Source organism: Rattus norvegicus, chromosome 4 (assembly GCF_036323735.1).
Source record: "Rattus norvegicus strain BN/NHsdMcwi chromosome 4, GRCr8, whole genome shotgun sequence".
In the NCBI taxonomy this organism is placed as follows: Eukaryota; Metazoa; Chordata; class Mammalia; order Rodentia; family Muridae; genus Rattus; species Rattus norvegicus.
Window position 1 is genome coordinate 63,124,192 of NC_086022.1, and position 22,150 is coordinate 63,146,341.

At 39.0% G+C, this 22,150-nt stretch overlaps 1 protein-coding gene across 3 annotated transcripts in view; it reads left to right on the forward strand.

Annotated features, from left to right (window-relative positions):
• The window catches only part of Exoc4 (exocyst complex component 4), a 776,646-nt gene that overhangs the window by 349,296 nt on the left and 405,200 nt on the right, over positions 1 to 22,150 (forward strand). For 2 of the 3 annotated variants that reach the window (XM_039106944.2, NM_053875.1), the window contains 1 exon segment: positions 16,985 to 17,081. In XM_039106944.2, coding sequence (XP_038962872.1) covers positions 16,985 to 17,081 — 97 coding nt within the window. 3 annotated transcript variants of the gene reach the window in all.

Here is a 22,150-nt window from a genome sequence, read left to right on the forward strand (position 1 = left end):
TCAGCCCCATTAACTTTGCAAAGCTCAAGAGACCAAGAAAAATGCCCAGGATGGCCTCACCTGGGCAGTCTCATTGTGAACCTTGTGGATGATGTCTAGATTCCAGGCTCTCCCACAGTCTCTACACTTACGAGAAAATTATCATGGAGGTGATGAGGAGGAAATAATTCTCTAGAATGTTTATAACTTTAAGTGGCCCCACCCCGTGTGTACCTGTGTGTGTGTGTGTGTGTGTGTGTGTGTGTGTGTGTGTCCTTTGATTGGTTTCTGAATGTTTCCAAATGTATGCTAAATTTAAAATGGGTTTTAAGTTGCCTTTTCTCTTTGGTAGAGACACTGACTGACATGCCCAAATGTTTTTGGTAAAAATTTTCTAAACAGGCCTCGAAGAATTGATACAGATAAAATTCTTTGTGATATATGAACCTCTAGATTTCACATGCATGGCTTGCACACTGGGAAAAACTAACCGGATTCAACTAAGGTGAAAGACTAACAAAACTCGAAGCCTCCAAAGATCAGGTTTCTTCCTTCTGTAGTGTGATTTGAACTCATAATATACCACTCCCTGGTAGGAGGTGGTGTGGTGGATGTCGTCCTACCCTCTTGCCTCTTATATTTGTCTTGGTTTCCATTGTTTCTTTTTTTTAATTGTCTTATATTAGCCTGATTCTATGTGTATATAGTTAAGTGTTTATTTGCATATTAAGTTCATCTAACCAATCCCATTTTATATATATTAAAATGTTTAACATTTCATTTTTTCATGAATGGTTTTGTTGTCAAACTATAATTTCTCCCATAGTACTATTATTTTGTTGAGTAGGAGAGCAGGCTCCTGGAATGATACATAAGAAGTGGAACATTAACACTTTAGTCATGAGCTTTGAAATATTTATGACATGGAAAAAAATCTCAGGATAAATATATCAATGTTTTAGATAAATGTTTAAATAAATATTGGGAACTTTCCTCAGTGGGTGGTAGAGCTTACACTTTGTGCATCTATTGAAGCACAGGACCCAAACCTTCAAATACACAAACTTTGACCCTCCCTCCACGGCTATTGTCACTATTAGAATTATACACAGAAAGGTATGTGTTTTGGGGTGTGCTGAATTTACTCTTCAGTTGTGAAAAGATTTTAGCTGACTTGGAAGTCTCATTTTACTTTATTTTAATTAATTATGTCTATGTGTGCCTTTTCATGTTCTCTGTGTATGGGTGAACATGAGTGTGTGTGTGTGTGTGTGTGTGCGTGTGTGTGTGTGTGTGTGTGTGTGTGTGTGTGTGAATGCTAGAAGATAACCTTGGCTTTTGTTTTTTCCTTTGCATCCTGAGTCCTCATACTCACACAGCAAACATTTTACCAACTGAGTTGTCTCCCTAGTTTCAAGACTGATTGTAATTCCAGGAAATTTGCAAAATTTGCTATCTACAGTGACTGGAAAGCTGACTTACTAGTTAAACTTAGTAACTGTGGGTTTGCTGGTAATGTTATCTAAAACTAACCACCTGTGCCTCTGTGATGCTGATGTGTTGTGGTGAAATTAAAATATCAGGTTTCTTTTGCCCCCATAGAGTCGGCACAGTAGTGTCACATGACATCTGTCAGATATCTTTATCTCAGTCAGCAATTGTCTCACCCACTTTGCTTCATCCCATATCACACTGCTGAAGGCTTCGCTCTGAGCCTGGCAACAATCTCTCTACCCATCTAGTTCCCAAGGTAGGTTGCCACCATGCCAGACATACACATCCCAATTCCATGGCGGCCCGGTGTGTCCAGCCACCACACAGTCTCTTGAACTCAATTAAATCGCCACATGAAAAACACACAACACAATAACTCTGATCCAATTGATAAGATATAATTTGTTCATCTAGACATACAAAACCCTGTACACATCAATCCCTTAAGATTATTTATAACAATCTTTAAATGTGCAGAGTGGAATCTTAACAGCCGCCTCCATGTTCTGTCTGCTGCTCCTCTCCTCTTGCTCCAGTCTCCTCCTCATCTAAAACTTTTCTCTCGCCCATCCTTCCTTCTCGTCCAATGACAGATCTTGTTCTATCTTGTACTTGCCTTCACCTGCATAATGACATCATTCTACATTTCACCCTTCTGTCTAATTAAAATTTTTTCTCTGAAATATAAGTTGAGCACAACTATTATCATTATAATTTAAATGTATACCTAACACCCAGTCCAACATTTTATCAGTTAAACAGAAAATTTAGTTATCCATTCCACCTTAAGAATGGCTTAAAATATATTCTATCTATCTATCTATCTATCTATCTATCTATCTATCTATCTATCTATCTATCTACTATATACTAGCTTGTATACTATCTGATAATTATCCAATTAAATATGTATTTTCAAAGTTAAACAGCCTGAGGAGGCTCTAAGATTATAATCAGTCTTCAACCCCGTCAGAAATCTGAGAATGACCAATTATCTATAAATATAGGAAGTCTAATACGGTTTCAGAACTGAGAGGTTGTAGAGACAAATCTCCACTAGCACAGTCTTCTGTTAGCAACATGTGAGCGCAAGTTCTCAGCCTTCAGGCCTAGAATCAACTGACAAACTCTTGAAATGCAGAAAGCTTGAAGGGCTGATAATTCTGGCTCAGCAAATATTATCAGTCAGCTATTCTCCATAAGGTGTCCCTTTGTGGACAATATTAGTCCGTAGGTGAAATAGACAGTTTTGCCCAGTGGCTGTCTAGCCACAAAGTGTTACTTTACCTGGAGATGGAGATACTCAATTTTTTCATTAAATCCACCAAATGGGAAGTATTAGGAGCAGATATGTCTCAACAAAAGATAAATAACTTTAAATGTTATATTTTGTGGATTTCTGACTTCTTTGAAAACCATCTGTCTATATACGGTAATCTGAACTGTTGTCCATTAACTATCTTAATATACTATCTTGAAATCACTCTAACAACCTTAGAGCCATGAATTTGCTTTTGGCCCTTAACTCACATGTGTAATCAACTCAGAAATGTGTAATGGCATCAATAGAAGGATTGGGTAAAAGCTTTTACTTTTACTTTTTTTTTTTTTAACAAATAAGTCCTATCCCAAAGTAAAGATATGATTTTAGCTTAATTACCAACTGAGACTGTGGCTGTACCAATTTCAGCCCCCACAAAAGTCCAGGAAATCGGGGCGATGACTCTTCAGTAACTAATTCAAACTGAACGTGGGCACTGAGATGTCCTTGGGGTTAGGGAAAATGGAACAAATGTTGTAGCCGGATGTGCCGGTCTTGACCAGATCCAGCTGAAAGTCATTGAGATCAGGGATCTAAGCTGGTACATTCTGCAAAATATCTCAAGACAGAAGTTTAGAAATGAGATTTCTTTTTGCTTGATTCTCTTGAATTTAGTTCTTCAGGCAGTCTCCCTCTATCAAATCTTATCTATATGACTCTGTGAGGTTTCCAGAGCCTAATCACCCTTTGTAAAAACACAAAGATAAAATCTTTCTCCCAAAATACCAGGTTCCTTAGTCTGTAACCAGGAAAGCTTGTATCTTGCACTCTCTCCCAGAGGAATAATATAACCATAAAACTCAAAGTCACACCCATTATGAAGATTAAACAATTTAAAAAAGGAAGTAAGCTAAACAATAGTGTATGAGCCTGCCAGGCTTTTGTAACCTGTCACAACTGAAAATTAACCCCAAATTTCCGTGGAGCCCACTTTAAGAGAACCATGCTCCTTATTGTGGTAAATATAAAAAATAACGGCAAACCCTCGCTAGTAGGCATCATCAAGCCATATGGCCTTTAGTGGGGTAATAATTATACACTTTTTATCAATAAGAAGTAAGCAACTTATCAAACTAGGACTTTAGCCCAAAATACTCTGTCAAGCTCTCTACCCAAGGCCTCAGATTTTTATTAATAACTTCGATAATATATGTCTGTATTCACTCTGCCTCGTGTACAGACATCTATTTTTAATAACAGTATTAACCTATAAATATCACAGCTCTCTACTTGGAGCCAGTGATTAATATTCCCTATCTAAGTTCCGAACCGTGGGTGAAAATCCCCACGTGGTTTGGGTAATCTCTGTACTCTCTTCTACAAACAAACTTAATCACCTTCCAATAACTCCTTCATTAAGAAGCAGGCAGCTTGTCTAACTAGAATTCCAACCCCAAATTCCCGTAGAGCCCACGTTAGAAAGAATATGAGTGTCCTGCAAGACTTATTAGTGTATTTCGACTGTTCAAAGAGCTCACCATCTACCTTTTTCCACTCAGTCACTTAGGTTTATTATTTTTCATAACTTTTATGTTGATTTCTTCAAATTAATTTCCTTCTAACTTAGGGAGTAAGAAGATTTACTTTTCTCTGAGTATTAAGCCAATGAAAGCATTTTCTAGTACCAAATCTTCATCTGAACTGGTATTTATGCAATTCTCATTCCCAATGAACTACTTTGTAGATTACTCCACAGGTCAAGACTGAGGATCACATTCTGTTTTCAATTTGTTGGCTCTCCCTTTCATAAAAATTAGTATAGTCTGCAACCATCCTTAGTGGCCTCCAGTTGGCCGCCATGCATGGGAGATTGGCGATGAGCTTGACTTATCAAATCAGGACCCCTTGTTGTACTTTGCTGTCCTTTGCATCCTGTTTGAGTTTAATAAGGATTCCTGAGCACACAGTAAAATAGCCTACATTCCCAAATTCAATCAGTGAGAGAAACTCTCTTTGCTCATAGGTGACAGTGTTTATACTTAGAACAGTATAGATAACACATAGAGTTTTTCGCATTTGGCAGTTCAAAAACGCTGCTGGGCTCAGTATCATCAAATACACTCTTTAATATCTTCTGAAACAGGGATACCAATACACAGATGAACACACACACACACACACACACACACACACACACACACACACACACACCCCACAAATAAATACAATTAAATAAGACTTCCAAGTCAGCCAAACTCTGTTTTCCCACTGTGGAATGAGTGCAGCAGCCCCTAACAAACCTTTATCTAATTCTAATACCAACAACAGCCATGGTGAGAGGGTCAATGAGGTTGGGGAGCTTGCTGGGTTGGGAAGGGAGTCTACAGAAGAAAAATATATATGTATATGTATATGTATATATGCAACAATGACATATATATTTGTTTTCCAACCATCTATTCTCATCTATTATCCCCAAATTTCTACTCCTTTCTGTTGATCAGCTAGTTATTTGAAAAAATAAAACAAAACAAACAGAAAATCCCAACAATGAACACTACATTATAGTCATAAAGTGGTTAGAAGAGTTGAACGTTCTTTCTCACAGATATATGTATTTGGATGTTCCTTGTTTATAATAGGTGCAAAGTGGAGATCCCTGATGATCAGTGATGACTATTGCAACAGATTCAATGTGCCATGCATGTACAGTGGACTTTATTCAGTCATAAGTAACAATGTAGTGCTAATAGATGCTACACCATTAAAAATACACTATGTAAATGGAGTCCAACATTTGATATGTAACAGAGTTATTTAGCTTCAGGCATGAGACCTCTGACCTCGTGGTGCCCAAGTGGGCACTGCAGTGTAGGTAATATATTCAAGATCATTAAAACTAGTTAAAATAATGAGAGGAAAATGGATCAATGCAATCTCCTATGTAGCTTAAAATAAAGTGAGTTGGAGGATAATGACACTAAGATAGAAGTGTTCCTCAAAGATGGTCAATTGAAGTTCCCTTGTGCCTTATTGATCAGACATTTAAAAATACACACAGAGTGGACTAGCGATCATTCAGTGAGTGACTCACCCTTTTGTAGAATGTTCCATTTCCTTTTGTATTCTAAAACCTCCAGTACTGCCACAGCTGGATGCTAATAGCTTTGTCCCTGGAAGATCTATAGGTGGCCATATTTTTAAAAAATGTGTTATACTTTTTAGTTATGAGTGTGCGAAGCCAGGCGGTGGTGGCATATGTCCTTAATCCTTGCATTTGGGGGGGGCGGAGCTAAGTAGATCTCTAGACATTTGAGGCCAGCCTGGTCTACCAAGCTAGTTTTAGGAAAGCTGAAGCTACACAAAGAAACCTTATCTCAAAAATAGATAGATAGATAGATAGATAGATAGATAGATAGATAGATAGATAGATAGATAGATAGATAATGTGTGAAAGGGTCTATGTGTGGGGTTGGGGGTTTCTATACAATGTGACTACAATTGCCTTTGGTGCTAGAAGAGTGTTTTGGATCCTCTTAGTTGGTGTTACAGGCAGTTGTAAGCTGGAAATGAAATCATGTCCTCTGCAAGAGTGCTACATATTATTTATGCCTGTTTCTCTAGCCTTTCAATTATCACATATTCTGGTAGATTAAGATGTAGGGTTATTAACCTTAAAATATGTTAATTCATTTTCTTTCCTTGTTATACTTCCCAAATTCTTAATTGGTTGTTAGAAAGATAATTATTAAAGTATTCCCTCTCCCTTTCTTCCCTCTTCTCTCTCTCTCTCTCTCTCTCTCTCTCTCTCTCTCTCTCTCTCTCTCTCTCTCTTCTACCCAATTCTTCTCTATGTCTCAATGAATGTATTTCTTTTGATTTGTAAGCGATAACAGTTCTTAAAACAAGGAATATCTTTGAGGGACACATCTGTCTTAGTGACATTATCTTCCAATTCACTTTATTTTAAAGCTTCATAGTGAGGTTGCAGTGATACCTTTTTCTCCCGCTCTCTTAATTAACTAGATTATTATAAAGTTTATTTGTTACTTACAACATATTCTGCCCTAGTTTCTTACTGGCTGTCCTGTGACTCACTACAGACCAGGCTACCCTTGAACTCACAGAGATCATCCTGGCTCTGCCTGCGAGTGCCAGATGAAGAGCATGAGCCAGCACACCTGATGAATATGTTCAGCTTTGGAGCTAAAAATGACACAGCTTTCTGTCTTCGTGGGCACTCCTTTATGTACTGTGGCTGAATTCTGGGAGAGATCATCTGGAAGCAGTTCCCACAAGCATTGTTAGATCTTACCTACAGATCTTTCCAACAGATGAGATACGTCATGAACATTGTACACTGTTACTTGGTTTTATTCAAGACAAATGGCTTATGTCCTACTACAGGAACTTATGTAGTCATGTTGCCCTAATTGAGTTTATCATCCTCTTCTTCGAGTTTCATATTCATGAGGGAACAAGTGGTTTCCCCTTTTGTTATCCCAGTGAGTAGGTGCTTAGGGTTTTCTTTCTTTTCATTTTACCCTCATCCTCAAGTGTTCTGTAGTTAAATTCCTTATGTACTTGCTAACAAATGCCTCTTCTCTTCTCTATTTATAGCTCAGAAGTGGGGTCCCTTTGGTTCTGACCTCAGGAAAAAGTAAGAAGAGCACTATTACAAGCACCTACCCTCTAGCTGCCATTTTTGATTCTTCTCACCGGACTGTGGCATGTGTCCAACCTCACGGATGCTCCCTAACAGTAGCTTCCCCCATTTCCTGTAGGCAAGCTCCCCTCCCCCATCAAGGCTTTCTTCATCTCTGATTTATTGCCTACATTTCTCTCTTATTAGAACCTTCCGTTATGTTTCCATTTTCTCGCCCTCTGAGAGCAGTTCTCCCCCAGACCCTGCGACTCTGCCGTGTTAGAGTTGTGTCTTGATACTCCCAATTGCAAGCACTGCCACTGCTCTGACTCATGGAGGCAGAGAACTGTACGCCAGTCTTCGTCAGTTTCTTCTCATTTTCCTTGAAGTTAGTTCTTTCATCGCTGCTCACCCTAATCCTTACCCTAATTCAGAAGGGAAATTGAGCATGAATGTCCTCAGTTTTTGTGAACTTCTGGTCTTTGGCTCTGTCACTCCACTCTTGTTCTCTGTGATGAAGTGCTATGACAAACATTTCAGTGCAGCTCGTCGTTTGTTTTAGGTATTTGATTATGTTACACCAGCCTGACTCTTGATAAAGGAAGAATACTATGCACATACAAAATGCGTGTTTTCCTCTGTAATAGGGATTTCAGGTTTCATTTCTCAGCACCTGTTGTGACTGCGTATTACACAGGAGATTTTGTGACGTCTGTGGAAATGACTGCTGATGCCTAAAAGAAGAAAGAATGGCTTCTTGAGTGATGGAGGCCACTCACATTTCATTTTGTCAGCTGCCGTGGTAACCCGCCATGTCATTCATTTTGCTTATAGGAGTCGAGTGTTAGGGCAGTGGATGACATTGGGGTTGGGGAGTATTTCGTGAATATTAGCCCCAAATTCATCTCGTGATTCTTGAAAGTTACCCTTGAGCACCAGTAGAGAGAGGTGATGAAGGAAAAGAGGAAAGAAGGAGAAGAGAGGAGAGTGGCAGGGTAGGGGATGCTCCCTGTAACTTACAGGGCCTCTCCTCTTCCCAGCACTGCTAACTCTCCACTGTATCTTTCCTTCTTTATCCCTTTTCCCTCTGATTTTAAAATGAACTGACACTTCTTAAGTATTTTAAACATATAGAAATCCCACAAAAATTAAAGCCATTTTCTCTTTATGGGGACTCAGATGTTGAACAAGATAATGGGGATAGATCCACGAGGTGATGGGTTACGGGGTGGAACATTTGTACTGTTTGCCTGCTGTGAGGAAACTAGACAGAAGATACTCTGTGGGCTTTTTATGTAGGAAACTAGAGGTGCAGTGTGGTGGCCCTGATCAGAGCATGTGAAGGGTATATCGGGCTTCCTTATTTTTAAAAGAGAAATAGAAAATAAATTGTCCCTTTGAAAGGCACAGCCACTTGTCTTCTGTCTTCATGCCCTTACAGCCACTTCAGTGGCTGAAGTGCCCATCATATTCCCTGGTGGCAGTCTGGAGAGATGCAGAAGCATATCTAGTTTTTCATGATGGGACTATGTTAGAGAGGAAAGCTATTTCTAACATCAGTTGGATAATTAAATGTGCTTCTACCAAATATACTGCTTGTATGTTCATTTTATAGCAAGAAAATATGATATTTTGAGTTCACTTGTTTAGTCTTGATTCTATGAAATATCCGTAAATTTATCATCTTATCATAAAGTTAAATTCAATGTTCTATATTTTAGAAGTTTTATGCAACACCATTTTCTTTTTTCTATTCGGTATTTTATATATTTACATTTTTGTGTTATCACCTTTCCCCCTTTACATCCCCCCTCCCCCGTCTCCCGGCTTCTATGAGAATGCTCCCACTCCCACCCAACCACTTATACCTCAGCGCCCTGACATTCCCCCATACTGGGGAAATGAGCCTTCACAGGACCATGGGCTTCTCCTATCGATGCCAGACAATGTCATCCTGTGCTACATATGCAGCTGGAGCCATGGGTCCCTCCATGTGTACTCATTGGTTGATGGTTTAATCCCTGGGAGCTCTGGGGTGTCTGGTTGGTCAATATTGGTGTTTTTCTTATGGGATTGCAAACCCCTTCAGCTCCTTTAGCCCTTTTCTAACTCCTCCACTGTGGTCCAAGTGCTCAGTCCAATGGTTGGCTGAAAGCATGCTCATCTGTATCAGTAAGGATCTAGCAGAGCCTCTAGAGACATTCATATCAGGCTCCTGTCAGCAAGCACTTCTTGACATCAGCAATAGTGACTGGGTTTGGTAGCTGCTTATGGGATGGATCCCCAGGTGGAGCAGACTCTGGATGAGCTTTCCTTCAGTCCCTGCTCCACTCTTTTTTTTTTTTTTCGGAGCTGGGGACCGAACCCAGGACTTGCACTTGCTAGGCAAGCGCTCTACGACTGAGCTAAATCCCCAACCCCCTTCCTGCTCCACTCTTTGTCCCTGTATTTCCTCCGTGAGTATATTGTTCTCCCTTCTAAGAAGGACCGAAGCATCCACATTTTGATCTTCCTTCTTGAGCTTCTTCATGTGGTCTGTGAATTGTTTCTAGGGTATTCCAAGCTTTTAGGCTAATATCCACTTACCAGTGAGTGCATACCATGTGTGTTCTTTTGTGACTGGGTTACCTCACTCAGGATGATATTTTCTAGTTCCATTCATTTGCCTAAGAATTTCAAGTCATTGTTTTTAATAGCTGAGTAGTACTCCATTGTGTAAACATTCCACATTTTCTGTATCCATTCCTCTGTTGAAGGACATCTGGGTTCTCTCCAGCTTCTGGATATTATAAATAAATAAGGCTGCTATGAACATAGTGGAGCATGGCAACACCATTTTCTTATTCAACATCTGAGTTCCTGTGATGAGAAGCTGATGCTGTTAATTCGGTTGATAATGTCTATTTATGTCTAAATAGGCATCAGACTGAAGTTTGAATACTGAGCCTACCACATGCATCCTTGAGCAGGCCCTGTACTTTGGATTGCCCCAAAGATGCCTACATTTCTTAATTTTTGTATCTGGTAATAGTATTTCAGGGATTTTATTAAATTCCTCAAGAGAGAACATTTTTGTAAGGAGTCTAGCAGCCTCTTTGGTAGCTATTTAGTGATTATGCATCTCTTTTGCTTCCCCCTTTCCTTCTTTATTCTTACCCAGGGTAACAGTAGTAGCCTTGATCACAGCAATGGAAGAAACCGAGAATAAATGTATGTCAGCTGTCATGGGAATCCTGGCAAGGTGTTCGTTTAACTTAGGCCAGAATAAGTAGCTTGTTTCTACTTAGGCCAATGTTCTATGAATAATATTTTAATTCATTTAACCTTAAAACCTAGGTTCCTGACTGAGCATATTTCTTATAAAATATACCAGTGGTTTCTTCATAGGAAGTTTATAGTCATAATTCACTTCTAGAGCAGAAAGTTTCTTCCTTTTGTTAATGCATGTGTTCATCAACAAATGCTTATTACATTCTAGAAGCTATCACAAGTACCACAGATTCATTGCTGATTAAAATGGTCTTGTTTTTTGTTGAATTTTATATCCTTAGCCTCAATTTGAGTTTCAATGTGATATGGCCTTTGAAGTAGTTGTTGTTGGTTTGTTTGTTTATTTGTTTGTTTGTTTGTTTGTTTGTTTTGGCCTGGTTTTTCTTCCTAGATCTATTTTAAATTTATCCTTTAACAAAACATTACCACCAAATGTCCTGACTTGATTTTCTGAAATAGTAGTGGATAAGGATTTTCTACCTTTTTGATTCAGGTCTACACCTCAGGGCTGTGTTCAGGTCCTGTTAGAGGCTGAAGGGTGATGGTATCACCAGATAGAGTTGTGAGGTTACAACATGCTTTAAGAATAGACCCATTCTGTAAGACTAGTCTATAAGATTGCCTCCTCTGCCAAGGTGACACTCCAGTTCAGGAAACTCAAACCACTCAGCTGGTGTCTAGATCCAATTAAACATGCTCTTTATTGATGCAAGTAGGCATTCCATTTTTGTTATTCTAGACGTCTTTTCCAAAGTCAGATATTCATTGTAAAACACTCAATCTTCGCTGTAATTCTTTGCAATGTTGAAAACCAATTTGGTACCCAGGACACCTTCATAATATCATTTGGGACATGCTCTTTTCTGTAACTTAATGGAAGTTACTACTACATTCTGTTCTATTTTAATTAGAGAACTCAGCACAAGATATTTTTTCACAGTACTAGCTTCTATATATTTAATATTATTTTAACTGAAAAATTAAGAGTCAAGAACAGTTTATTTCATCTTGTCACACTATGAATGTTCCTAGGGATTTTCTCAATCTGTCACTGCAGTGATACTGACTTACAGGGATGTTTTATACAGTTATTACAAATTTATTTGTTACAAATTCATTTGTTGGGCTCATTAAAGATATTGACCATTAATGTTGCCGAAAAAATATGGAAGCACATCCTTACCATTTTGATAGCCTCAAAAGGGAAAATGGACTGGCTCCATTGGGATGTGTGTCCTGGACATCAGTCACTGCTGAATGCCCTTGTGTACAATTTCTCATTTGCACATTCACACATTAGGTTTGAAGGAATTGACCATAATTCCTATCTTATAAAGGGGCTAGCTTAGGCTCAGATTATTTTAATAAATTTATAATCCTTACACTAATGCTAAGTAACACCTGGGATTTGATTAAAATTTACTGATTGTTCCCATCTCACCATGATCATTTTGAAGGCCAACATGTGTTTTCATTTTTTCTGAGGCATTGGTATTTTCTGTCTGTGTTACTAAGATGAGTATATTCATTATCCATGGCAACAGATCTCAGCCTCAAAGAGTCAAGGAATAGGGAAATTTAGCAGCTAATTTCCTCCAAATGAGCTCTAAAGGAAAAGGCTAGTCTGTGAGTGCTAAAATGCTGCCATACCACAGTTGTTCAGTGGCCTTGGGGTTTGTTACCAGTCGTCTGGGAGAGCTTGTCACACCATTCTCCTCATTGTAAGAAGAGGGAAATATGACTGGGGCATTCTTCCATCACCCTGTGCTATCCAGCCTGCTTGTAATCCTGCTGTCAATTTCATTTTCATTCCAACCATCCATCATCATTTACCGTTTTCTCTGGTGCCCATCCCCTGGCCTTCCCAGCAGAGATTAGTCTGCAGGCATAATGAATGAAGGTGAGAGCTGCCCTGGCCTGGTCAGTGCATGTCACAGAATTTGAGCAGCTTGCTCCTTAATGGTCTTGACAGCCATTCCCAGGCTACTTGGCTGGATGGGAGGGCATGTGAGGAGAGGTGAGTTCTATTTCTCACACAGCATACTGAAAGGCCAAACATCCATTTCTAGTCCATTTTGATGCTAGAGACACTCAGGCTTTGGGAACTTGGGTCAGGCCCTTTCTTTTTGTTCTGATAGCTTATTTTCAAAAGTAGTTCTTTGGGATGCTGTTTCTTCTTTTCTTTAATTGGTAATTCAATACCTTTGTCAATTTTGTGCCATTGCAACAGAATATCACAGACTGAATTGTCTATAATGAAGAGAAATTCAGTGATGTTTAGATCTGGAGGACTAGCAGTTGAAATTAACTGGCAACAAACAACTTTTTTGTATATCATTCCACAATGGAAGAAGACAGAGAAAGGGTGAGAGGGAAGAGGGACTCAGATTTCTATAGTCATCTGTGTCCTTGGAAGTTTGCTTCAGTCTACTCATGAGCACTCATCCTCATGGAAAAAAATCTCAGATGTCAATCCTGGTGAGTTGGAGGTTAAGAGTCCAACACATGGTGTTAGGAGGGCACATTTATTCCATAGCACTCCATAACCTAGATTTAAACACTTGATTTATAAAGAGGAAATCCTACAGGATGCAGTGAAGGTTCACATAAGCATAGAACTGAAAGAATAAACAGGTCCTGTAGGTAGAATTTTGGTTAAGGCTTAAAGGAGACAAAGCACTTTTAATTGCATTGGCCCATTTCATCATTTCCCTCAACTCCCAGGTTTGAGCAGGGAACTGTGTCTAAGTTTGGAACTTCATACCCTGCCTTCCTGCCTTTGTTGCCAGGGCTTCCTCTCTGCCACAGACATATCTAGTGCCTCCAGTCTTCACTGTTGCCATTGTTCTGTTTGTTGACTCCACCTCTTAATCCATGGCTGTAACAAGCATGCATTTATTCCTACTACCTGTAAGACAGAAAGAATTACTTGCACTTGCTGGCCTTCAACACTTGACAAAAGACTTCCATATATGCTTTGTCATTTAACCTAAATATTATTTTGTCCATGTAGGTCTCCATTTCTTTTTCCGTCAGTGCAACATATGCATGCTTGCTTGACTTCTTTAGGTTGAGATGTTATGTAATTATTAGTGAAATCATGCGATAACAAAGGTGATATATTTAAAGTATGTTGGGTTCTTTTTATATAAAGTTACTTTTAATAGAGCTGTTGGCTTGGGCGACAAGATTGGGTGTTTTAAGCTAGATACTGTACTTACAGGGTTGGTAAAAGTCATGCCCCTCCTGAAGTGAGACCAGTATGGCCAAGGCATACAGGTTGGGCTGCATACCATGTGTGCAGTGTATATGAATGACTAGCAGTCTGCAGCTTGGTTGTTCTAAAAATATGGAGTCCTTAACATCATAGCACTTGATATTTTTAGAGATCATTAAAAGTTGCCTACTTTAATTCATACACTTTGAGGTAATGTTCAGGGTGAATAAAATTGAGTGTTATTTTTGTATCCATCTCATAGAAAGTTATTTTTTGTTTAGTTTTGTTTATGTTGTTGCTAGAGTGCAGGAGAGAAATAACCTTGTTTCTCATGAACACATCTCCTTGGTTATTCCCTTCTGATTAGGTGTTGTGGTCTTGGAAGGAAAATTGTTGATTCAGAAGACAAATCTATTCCTGGTTCCTTTTCTCTGTTTGTAACTGTTTGATATGCTCTTTTGAGAAAGAGGTTGGCTAAAGGAGGGGTCTATCTGTGAGTGTATTCCAAGCTCCCTCTGCTTACCTAATCTCCTTTGTATATTCATTGAACCCAGGGCCTTGCTCATCAGAGAGCATTTTCTACAGCTGAGCTACTCCCATAATCCTTGTGTTAGTCTCAGTGCTTTCATTTAAGTCGCAAAATTTAGCAAGACATCCATAGGCCTGGTTCAGATTGTGTTGTGATGCAGAGTTTGAGATTGTGAAGGAGCAGGGCAAGAATTCAAAGGAGGAGGTGAAAGTTCCATTGTATTTTTGTTAGAATTTAGAACTGTTCTTTGATGGTTTGGGAAACACAGTGTCTGTCTAATGCTGGTGCCTCCAGGAAGTGTTGAAGCTGCTGGGTGTGGACTGCTGGAGCTCCAGCATGCCTGAGAACACCGAGATGGATAATAAAGCAACCTCAGCTTTGTTTGTGTCTGATAGCACGCAAAGAACTCTGATCAAGAAACATTTTAAAGTAAAAAGAAAAATATATAGGTGTAGGTCACTTAGATATTTTGAAGAAATCCCCTAAACAACATGGTTTGTGTATGTGTGTGTGGACGTGTATGTGTATATACGCTTGCTCCAGAATTCTGAAACTTATGAAGAAAAAAAAATGTGGTTAATGAAGAGTAGAGAACCAATTATACACAAGACATCATGAGACTGAGGAGAAAACCTAGCTTAAGAGGCAAATGGCCTTGCTAACTGAACACTGGAGATAGGTTTGTTTACCCTTAATAGAGACTGTTAGACCACATCATTCATTGCCTGCCTGCCTGCCTGCCTGCCTGCCTGCCTGCCTGCCTGCCTGCCTGCCTCCCTCCCTCCCTCCCTCCCTCCCTCCCTCCCTCCCTCCCTCCCTCCCTCCCTCCCTCCCTTCCTTCCTTCCTTCCTTCCTTCCTTCCTTCCTTCCTTCCTAAGACAGATCCTTTATAGGTAAAGTTTGCTGCTCCCTCCCTGATTGAGTATTGAACCAAGGATTTTGCACACAATTATTCTACCATTGAACTACATCCACAACCTTATCAGCATAAACCAAACTACATTTACCACCTGTAGACCTCATGACTTTTCAAATGGAATACTAGATATGCCTGATTCCCCCACCCCACCCCACCCCATGGGGAGAAGCTAGGGATGGCAGCAGTTGAATTTCATTTAAACCACACAAAACCAAAACCCCACAAGGGCTGGTGCTGGTAGAAGCAAAGCTTCCAATTTCTGAAGTCATATCCAGTATATATCTCAACTCTGCCACTAAATCCCTACAACAGTGATGTTAACTGTTACACCTCAGCCTGTGAGCTTGTGGATTGCTTCCTGCACTGTGACCCTTTGGTCTTTCAGCTGATTACCAATTAAGAGCCATTTGAGAAGGAATATAAGTCCTGGTTGGCATTGCAAAATCTGCTTTAAGACTTGTGATATCATCAAGAAAACAGCAACTTTGTGCTTTGTAAAATACATGTCAGTAGCTTGAAATAAAGTCCTGCTAGCAATGTGGTATACTCCCTTAAGACGATTAGATTTTATGTGACTCGGGGTAGCACTTAATGGAAAACGTGACTGCTAGTAGCTTCAATCAGTTATTCTGAGGGCTGATGTCTGTGCATCTTACAGTCTTAAGACTATCTTGATAAGTTTCTTTCTAATTTGTGTGTATGTGTGTGTGTGTGTGTGTGTGTGTGTGTGTGTGTGTGTGTGTGTGTGTGTGTGAGTTACCTGCATGTATGTCTGTGAGTTACTTGTGGGTCTGGTATCCTGGGAGGCCAGAAAAGAGCATCAGATCTGCTGTAACTGGAGTTGCAATGGTTTTGCGCTACCTCCAGGTCCTCTGGAAGGAGCACCAGCACTTTCATACACTGATCTTTTTTTTCCTTGCCCAAATTTAATTTTCTTACATTTGCATATTGAATGTATTTGAGATATTTTTGGAAAATGTTTATTTATAATAGCCAAATAAGACTTCTCTATAATAAAGATTTAAATTTTTTGAACCCAATTTTTTTTTAATTTTTTAAAGATTTATTTTATTTATTTTATATGTGTGTGCTCTGTCTGTATGTATATCTTCCTGCCAGAAAAGGGCATCAGATCCCATTATAGATGGTTGGGAAGCACCATGTGGTTGCTGGGAATTGAATTCATGACATCTGGAAGAGTAGCCACTGAGCCAGCCCCAAAACTGTATGTTTTAATAACCAGAATTATATCTCCCAGTGTTACATAAAATAGTAGTGTGTCTTTTAGTCTGTGGGTTTTTTGACTTGGTAACAACAAATAGGATTTATATACATTTTACAATCTGAGATGCTTTAAATATATCTTCCTCCTTCTTTGTGTGCCTCCTCTCCAAAGAAGACGCAGAGTAAAAGAAAAGCTTTAGCCTCGACTATGCTGTACCCTTGAGTCATTTATTCTTCTTGGACTTTCAGTTTTGTCTTTGCTGGGTAATTATGCCATACATTGTTGAAGAGAAAAATTAGATCATGTCTTTTGCAATAACTGTAAATATAGTGGGTAATTTACGAGGCAGCCCTTGTGATTATGCAACACTCGTGCAGATAAGCTTGGTTTGCTTATTCATAGAACTTCTAATTAGCTAAATCTCGGTTTTCATTTTTCCTGGAAGGAGGTCCTGATGACAACTTAATTGAAGGTGGAGGAACAAAATTTGTCTGCAAACCTGGAGCCAGAAATATTACCGTCATATTCCATCCACTGCTGAGGTAAGTCAACTCTTATGATGTACTTATCTGTGATCAATATTTCCATTATTTATGTTAATGTTTTGGGTGCCGATAGTTCAGCCAGCATTCAGTCAAGTCATTAGAACAAAGAAACTTGTTTCGTTATGTAAGGTTTCACAGTGAACGTTCGTCAATACAGCAGACAATGTCAGCCCTATAGCGCCTTGTTCTCGGGAGATACAGCTCAAAGACACTTCGATTTGATTTTCCTTGCTTTCTTCTCTAGTCCTGCCCATCCTGTCTTTTCCTCCTCCTGCTTTCTTGGATCTGTCTTAGTGGTTTGCAAGCCAGGACCCACTGGGGACATCTAGCCTGCTGTCTGTGTTCATAAATACACATTTGTTGACCATAGTCTGGCTCACATGTCCATGTGTGCCCTTACTCTGCCTGTGCACTGCCATCGCAGAAATGAAGTATTACAGCATAACTCCTGGCCCACAAGCCTGTTCTATTTTTCTCTGTAGTTCTTCACAAGAAAATCAAATTACTGACCCATAGTGTGTCTTACTCATTTACACTAATGACTCCTTTAGTGTCCCTCGAGAATCAGCAAATCCCTGAACAGATGTGATTGGTATTAACCTAAATGATATTAAGAGTAAAATATATGGCTTTATTTCTTTTAATATAATTTGATGGTGAGCAGAATAAAATCTGTTACATGTTCACTTTACAAGTTTACTAGATTGTAGGGAAAAAAATTCATGATTCTTTCAGAAAAAATATTCTAAGTCCTAAGTACAGGTACTTTTCTGCCGGGATGAAAGGGACAATTGCTCAGTGCCCATCAGCGTTGCCTTACAATTAATTTCTAGAGTTCTGTGTGCATGATGGAGTTAAAACTATTTATAAACTTATAGAAGACCAACATGCTATATTTAATACTGTAGTTCATTAAATTTATTTTGAAAATACATGAAGAACAAGCATTATACATATTAACATGGTAACATGATGTTCTCATACATATAATAATCTTGCTCCCCCCAGACATTTATCTTTTTTGGGGGGATCAAAACTTCAAAATACTTCTTTTTGAGCTACACACCATTGTTGCAGTCCTCTCGCTGCACAGCTGTGTACCAGTCCCCCGCCTCCCCCACCATGGCTACTCATTGCTCACCTTGCTCATCTGTCCTCCCCGTTCACTCTACTGTCTGTTGACCTGCATTCCACTCTTTCTCTTATACAAGTTGAACTTTTAGATCACACAAGAATGAGATCATGCAGTTTGATCCATCTTGTCACAAATGACAGAATTTCATTTTTTGTGGTTCAGTAATATTCCATTGTGTATAACTGTCATGTTTCTCTTATCTAGTCATCAGCTGAATGGTATTCTGGGTGTTTCCACTTTACCTTGGGTATGGTCAGAACATGGGAATTGCTAGATCTTGTGACAGTTGTATTTTTAATTCTGTGGGACCTTTACACTGTTTTCCATATTTAATTGCATTAATTGAGGATATACCCATGCTCATATAGTAGCCAACATTATTTTATAGTATACATAAAATGATTAATAAAGGACATTTAGTATTATATATTTTACCACAATTTATAAAAGGAACTTTGGGCTTAGATACAAAATGTAATATTCCTTTTCTCTGCAAATAACCATTATATATTTTCTGTGTTTTATGTAAAGGAACAGAAACTTTTGAATTCTTTACAAGTTGTATTTCAGAATAAGATATTAACTTTCTAAATCTCTTGCTGGAAGTAAATTTGCCTAAGAATCATGTGATTAAGAAGAATAAGAAAATATTTAATTCTTTGTTATATATTCTGTGTTATGTATTATAATGTGAAACCTCTATTTAACAATATTGTTGATATATAGTATGATTTTGTTAATTAGTTTAGCATTCATTCTGCAATTACAATTGCTTTTCACTTAGTGTCATTTATTGTTAAGAAATGAGGAATGTACCTGAAACTTTATGGGCTGCTTCAAAATTCAGTCTAAGTCTGTACTTGGCTGTCCCGTTTTGCGATTGCTAGGGAGAATTGATTCTTTGTGTGTACATTTATTTCGAGTATGGCGGGAGGCCTATGGAGGGTAGAACTTCCTGTATTGTCTATCAGCTTCTTAGTCCAGCGCTCCTGCCGCTTTCCTGGACAGCTGTTCTACTGTGACACACTCCCACTTCTCCACCATCCCATCTACATTTTAATTCACAGTTGTAACTTACTGTTGACAAGAACTGAAGGTTTATCACATGATACAATTCATCATTAAGTGTTTTTTTTTATATCTCTTAATGTAAGTAACAAGAGCATTATGTGGCTTGCAAGGTGAATTAATTCTTTGTAATCATGTGATAGTTGCAGGCTACATTGTTAGCCCTTGGCACAATTTTAAACCTTGCTCCTTAAAGGAACCAATGAGTATCAGTTAAACTCTAATAAGAGGCTTATAAAACTTCAAATGGCTAAGTCCTTCAGGACTTTTTAATTGTAGTTATTATTTTCCACCCTTTTCTAAGTGTGTATTATTTCTTCTTAAGTTTATAAATTAATTTTTGTAATTAGGAGTATTAACCTGTATATAAATAGTATATTTCCAAACATTAATTTTTATCACGAATTAACTCTTTACTAGTAGTTTTGTTAATACACTATTTCAATATTTATAAGACTATTCTTTTTTATTAGATATTTTATGTATTTACATTTGAATGTTAACCCATTTCCCCCTCTCCCATCTCTCTCGTCCCCCTCCTTCTATGCAGATGTTCCCACTCCCACCTCAACACCCTGGCATTCCCCTACACTGGGGAAATGTGCCTTCACAGGACCGAAAGACAGTATGGCAAAATGAGACCTATAGAATAGGAGAATGGAACGATTTCAGGGGGTGGGAGACTAAAATTTAAAATGAAAACTCAACAATATATTGGCTCCTTTCCTTTAGTTTCATCACCAGTTATTTACTGGGCACTGCCTTTATGTAAAGCTTAGGGAAAAAGATGAGACCTCATTGTTGTCTCTGAGCTGCTTGCTGGGGAACTTGCCAGGAGGCGTAAGCTAACAGGTCTGGATGCAGCAGGTATTGAGAAGGACATGAACCAGGGGAATCTTTTAGACGTGTCAGGAAAGATAAATATGCAGGGTTTCTCTTGAACCAGATTGACAATTCTTATAATGACATATTCTATTGCCTATTAGTCACCGTCGTCCTCCTGCTGTTCTGGAAAGGTTTTCTACTCAGATCAAATAATTCTGTTCCTGACTCATCCCAAACTTTTTCTAATTAATTATGACAGTTGTTTTTATTCATATCTTAAATCATGATTTTGAGCTTCAGAAGTAACTTTCCTCACAATGACAGTTATCATAAATTAATTAGTAACAACTAATATTTGTGCAAATAGACTGCATAAGCTTCCTTGTGACTTTTCACTGAGCTCAAATACTTTCCTCCCTGGAAGGGAAACACTTTGTCCTCTGCTCCCTCCTGACTCTGTCTAACAAGGACAGCACTCTGAGCTCTTGAAACGTTGTATGTGGTTCGTCCACTCCTTTATGAAGATAGCACCATTGTAACTTCTGTTTCTCTGGCGGTGCATTCATTAGTGCCTAGAAGCTCTGTAATGGAAACTGAACTGCCCTCTGAGAACACTGCAGAATTGATGTCCCAGAAGCCATTTGTTCTTCCCTCTCATAAAATTATTCTACAAGCTCTTCTCTTTGGGGAACCCTGTGCTCTCCTCATAACCATGGTGGCCTTACCTCCAGGAAAGCAGAGGCAAATGTACTGGCTTCCACTTGTTCACCCCATTAACTCTACTGGGTCCTTTATGTTTATTTAATATTTGTTTTTACTCTACTTTTGATCAGGCATTTATCTTAAAAAGATTGGGTATAGAATCTTCTTGTTTGCTTTCTCTTAGCCTACCAAGCCTACCTACTGTGAGCAGTTCCACCCCACTGACAGCTTGCACTGAGAAGAGGTCATCTCATCTGTTTCTCTCCCTGTTGAGCCAAATGAGAAAAACATATGGAGACATTTTTATTGGATAAATTACTGAGCATTTTAATTTTCTTCATATATTAGCAAAGAGTTGGTTAGTCCACATGTTGATTTCTGTACTTTAAGTTTTATGACTGGATGACTGGGAAATGCCTTTATCCTTCAAGATTCCTAAGGCCTTAGATATTTAAAATTAAAAAATCAAATGTCAAATGGTTTTTATAATGTGTTAATTCTTTTGCTGGTGCCTTTTAGAGAATCTGAGTTGAGAAGGTCTTTGTGAGACCATGTCTCTTATGTGGACCTGATGATGCAGGAAGAGAAGCGACCCTGAATATTTGAGGAAAGAAGCCCAGGCCAGAGAGACTGCAAATCAAAGGGGAAAGCATTCCAAGGACCACAGTGGGCTTGCTGGGGGCCAGGGTGTGCTCCTCAAGCCTCTCTGATGGAGATGTGGAGTCGGAACTTGTACTCAGTGTGGGTAAAATAGAAATGGCTTCCTTTTGCTTAAGGAATGGGGGCATTATACAGAGACTTGCAGCAGAAATATAGGGCCAGGCCAGTGGTACGCGTCTGTAATTCCAGCACTCGTGTCAGACAGGTGGATATCTTGAGTTTGAGACCTGAACAGCCAGGGCTATACAGAGAAACCCTGTTTCAAGTGTGTGTGTGTGTGTGTGTGTGTGTGTGTGTGTGTGTGTGTGTGTGTGTGTGAGAGAGAGAGAGAGAGAGAGAGAGAGAGAGAGAGAGAGAGAGTAGAAGTGTTATTCCCACCATGGTAGTTTGCTATGTGCAGTGCTCTTTGGAAGTGTGTTCTTCTGAGCATTGAAGCTATGTGGTGACTGTATGCAGATACATGTTTGTTCTTAATGAGCTAAAGCTTATGGGGACATGTTGAGGTGCTATGATCTCTGATATAGTGTACTTGAAAAAATACTTAGAAAGTCTTAGACAGTCCAGCAGATGACCTTGTGAGTTGTGTGCATTTATGCATGGGAGGCAATGCGGCCATTGTGTCATATTTTTAAGAGATCCAACAGGTTTTTCTGAATTATGAAAATTAATTTTCAGA